Consider the following 3881-nt stretch of genomic DNA (forward strand, 5'->3'; position numbering starts at 1 on the left):
GTCGTACTGCAGCAGCATGGACGAAAAGAAAGTGGCGGCCACCGCACCCACCAGAAATCCGGCGGTGCGGGGGCCCATCGTGCGTGTCCGCTAACCTGCACGCACACAGGGGGGTAAAGAAGAGCGTCAATGTCGGCACGCACCCACCCACGCACCCACGCACCGCGGACGCAAAGAAGAGGGGCACACATAATAATAATAATAATATATACATACATATATATATATATATATAACAACAAAAAATGGTGTCAGTTGTCTGGGGGAACCAGCCTTCACGCCCTTCGATCGCGGAAAGAGTGGTGCGGCGTCGCAAGGAGCGAAGAGGACAAATACAAAAAAACCCGCACACGCACACTCACACTCACACACACACTCACTCACACAGACAGACAGACAGACACATAGAGAACTGCCACCCAAACCAGCTTTCCCACACCCTGTAACTCCGCTCCGCAAGAAAACAAGCTAACCAAGAATACAGGCTCACAAGAAGATATACTACAGTACGGGAATCTTCCTTTACTGCGTCAATTCATCAGTCAATAAAGGGAAAAGGAGGGCGCAAAGGGCCCATATAAATTTACTTGCTTGTCACCATGCAGGGAACCACACACTTTTTACTTCCATATTACATTAGCAAGCAGCCCTACCTCACGACTTCTTTCCAGAATACATTCCCCCATACACGGGGTTGGAGCAGTTCAACGCACGCCTCACCCCAGTAGTGGGATTTGAGGCGGGGGTTTCATTTCTACCCTTTTCTCTTTCGCGCTCAGCATACATTTCCATCAGGCGCAAGATAAATCCATCTGTTTGCTGCCCGTCCCGCAGAGGGGAGGCTATCACTTCCGCCGTTGTTGGCGCCTCTTCCTTTTCCATAATGAGTTTTGCAATTTCCTCACACTCCTTCTTGGAGCACACCTCCACGCCCTTGTGCGTGTAGCTACCAATGTATTCGTGATTTAGCTGCAGCGCGAGAAAGACCAACTGTGCCGCGAACTCCGACGCGGGACGACCCTCTTTTTCATAGGTGTCATACAGCCGAAGAAAAGAAAAGTAGTGTTCACAGCGACTTGTATGCGGATTCGCCCTTCGCTCCGCGGGGTCGGGAAACGCCCTGGCCTCGCCTGGCGGGGAGCAGAGGGAGGAGGACGGAGACAGGAAGCTGGAGACCCCCCGGCTGGAGGCCGCGTTAAGGATGGCCCGCTTTGACGCCTTGCGATCCAAGCTTGTAGCGTGCATCGTTACCCGGCGGATAATGTCAATCACAGGCACGCTGCCGTCGTTCCAGCGCTCGTTGCACGGGGTCAGCTGCCCCTCAAACTCCGCCGCCTCACTCATGGAGGTGGCCGCCTCCGTGTTCCCCACCATGTTGTCGTAGAGGTCCTGCGGCACCAGCGCCCGAACGGCGGTGATTACGGGCACCAGCCAGGCCTTGCAGTAGTCCACCACGAGTCCCAGTCCGTTCTCGGAGACCTGGCCGCGGAGGTTCGGGACCAGCGGCTCCATGCTTCGCTGCTCCTCCTCGTAGGCCTCGCGCAGCCACTCGGTGACCATGCGGCCGGCCAAGGCGACGAACTGCGCGTGTGGGCGCAGCACCAGGGCGTTATCCGCCAGGATAATCACAGCCGACAGGAGCAGCGGCACATCGTTGAGCTCCACTGCTTTTGCGGCCGCCAACTTTTCAAGGCCGCGCAACAACGAGCCACGTAGACGCGGGGCCGTGTTCAGCACAGTCTCAAAGAGCAGCTCCCGCAAAAACTGAGAAAAGGGTTGCGTGCCACTGTTTGCGAAGAGGTCAATGAAGCGGTTCTCCTCCCGATTTAGGTGGTACAGAAACGCCGTGAGACTGGCCGACTGTTGGGTGGTTATGTCCCCATACACCCAAACGAGGGGGTGGTCAATGCGGGCCAAAAAGGCGTTTGAAACTCCGGGGTGCACAAAGCTCAGCGACAGCGTGGCGAGAAAAGCCACAATGATCTCGTCGTCCGTGAAGATCAATTTCGCTGGTTTTTCGCGCAGTATAATAAAAAGCATTTGCACGGAGTCGGCGGCGTGAAGGGCGTTATGGTAGGCATTGTCTGTGGCATAGCTCTCAAATAGGGCGGAGAGAAAGCTCAGCAGCTTCTCCACGTCCATCTGCCCAATGAAGGAAAAGTTTGCCAACACGCTAGCGCACACCGAGAGAAAGACTCGCCTTGGGTCCTCCATCACCTTCCCGTTGAAATCGGTCACCTCACGGCTACTAAAATCAATGCTCTCCACCTCCTTCACATACTTAAGCGTCTGATGCATGACTTTATTCATTCTTTCAAATGTTTCGGCGGGGTCCTGCAGGAGCGGGACTTCGCGCTTCAGGTTGGTTTGAATACCGGCCCAGTTGGCGGGATTGTTGTCCTGCAAACCAAACTTCTCTGCCCTCCAGGGGCTCGTGGCGTCACCGAAGAGAAGACTGCGGGCAGGAGCGTGACCCCCGAAGAGGGCCTCGCCAAAGCACCCCTCGTCGCTGGCGCGCGCGTCCTTGTCAGACTCCCCAGAGGTCCTGCCGAAGAGAGCAGTGGAGAGCTGTGCTAGGGCCGGTCGATTCAGCCCATTCTTTTTTTGAGACATTCACACACACACACAATGAAAGAAAGAAAAATAAAAACTAATAACAACCCCCTTTTGTGTCTCTCCCAACTACCACTGTGTGTGTGTGTGTGCATGATTGCACGTTAGGCAGAAGAGGAGGGGCGGCGGCACTGGAGTACTTTCAAAAGAGGCAAAGATTGCATGTGTCAGGCGTGCACACAACTGGATGGCCTGCCACGCTTCCACTGTGATGTTAGGTTTAAATAAAACCTGGGAAGTGGCGAGAACGCACGGGAAGCTAAGCGAAGCCCCCCTCTTCCCACTCCCTCTCCCCCCACCTAAACTAGGTATTTTTTTGTTTTTTTCCGATTTCCTCCCCCTTTTCCCTTGCTTTCATTGTTTGCCTCTTTTTTTTTTGTTTCGTTGTCGTTGTTTAGTTCATTCGTCTTCTCCGCCTCCCATCGGCAGCGTGATCCGTCTATCAGACGTCTTGAGGGGAGCGGTGCGCCTCACGAAGACCGCGAGGATCGGGAGCTGTCGCGGCTGTAGGAGCGTCGGCGGCGCCTGCGGTCCCTAGAGCGATCCCGGGGCCGGCTGTGGCTGCGCGCACGCCGCCTGTCACTGCGGTGTCTCGAGAGGCTCTCCGACCGGTGCCGTCGGCGGCTAACGGAGCGTCGGCGGCTGTAGGAGCGTCGGCGGCTGTAGGAGCGTCTGTCGTCTCTGCGCTCGCGGCGTCGCAGGGCCCGCTCCCGCGGCTGCGTGGCGGTGGTGGAGGTTTCCACCACGAGGACCCTGCCGCGGAACTCCTTCCCGTTGAAGGTCTCCACAAACTCCCTCGCCTGCGCCGAGGCGACGGTGAGGAACGCGAACCCCGGTGGGCGCCTGGCCAGCCACGAGTCCTCGATGGTGTCCTCCATGGGCTTCAGGAACTCCAGCAGCTCCTCCTTCGTGGCCCGCTTGTCGATGTTGCCCACGTACACGCGCGTCATGGCGCCGCGGAGGGCACAAAAGGGGATCCCGCTAAAACTGCCGGGCACGCAAGAAGACGCGGGGGCGGGGGCGAGCAGCAGTGCAGGCGCGGCGAACAGTGGGGCGAAGGGAGCAGCAGCAGCAGCAGCAGCGACGCCGCCCCCGCCACGGAGACGGAGACGGAGACGGAGACGGAGGCGGGGGCGGTGAAGCGGGTGCCGCGCCGAGCCAAAAGNGACGAAGGCCGACAACAACAAGAACAACAAAACAAAGACAGCGTGGAACAAACAAACAAACACACACACACACACACACACAGACGCGCGCGGGCGCCGAGG

At 57.5% G+C, this 3881-nt stretch overlaps 2 protein-coding genes across 2 annotated transcripts, besides 5 other annotated features; both read right to left on the reverse strand.

Annotated features, from left to right (window-relative positions):
- The first annotated feature begins 136 nt into the window (after positions 1–136).
- Positions 137–164: a microsatellite.
- A 25-nt stretch (positions 165–189) lies between these two features.
- Positions 190–245: a microsatellite.
- An 83-nt stretch (positions 246–328) lies between these two features.
- Positions 329–405: a microsatellite.
- A 249-nt stretch (positions 406–654) lies between these two features.
- Tco025E_09393 (cAMP-specific phosphodiesterase) lies at positions 655–2613 on the reverse strand (the record flags this gene model as incomplete). The annotated part of the gene is made up of 1 exon (XM_029376212.1): positions 655–2613. One exon carries the CDS (start codon positions 2611–2613, stop codon positions 655–657), a length of 1959 nt encoding a protein of 652 aa, XP_029223648.1.
- A 470-nt stretch (positions 2614–3083) lies between these two features.
- Positions 3084–3563, reverse strand: Tco025E_09394 (RNA-binding protein; the record flags this gene model as incomplete). Its single annotated transcript, XM_029376213.1, has 1 exon — positions 3084–3563. One exon carries the CDS (start codon positions 3561–3563, stop codon positions 3084–3086), a length of 480 nt encoding a protein of 159 aa, XP_029223649.1.
- Positions 3564–3710: 147 nt separating this feature from the next.
- Positions 3711–3740: a microsatellite.
- Positions 3741–3790: 50 nt separating this feature from the next.
- Positions 3791–3864: a microsatellite.
- Positions 3865–3881: the final 17 nt, after the last annotated feature.

The sequence above is a fragment of the Trypanosoma conorhini genome, assembly GCF_003719485.1.
Source record: "Trypanosoma conorhini strain 025E chromosome Unknown Tco_14.4_contig_01096, whole genome shotgun sequence".
Lineage (NCBI taxonomy): Eukaryota > Euglenozoa > Kinetoplastea > Trypanosomatida > Trypanosomatidae > Trypanosoma > Trypanosoma conorhini.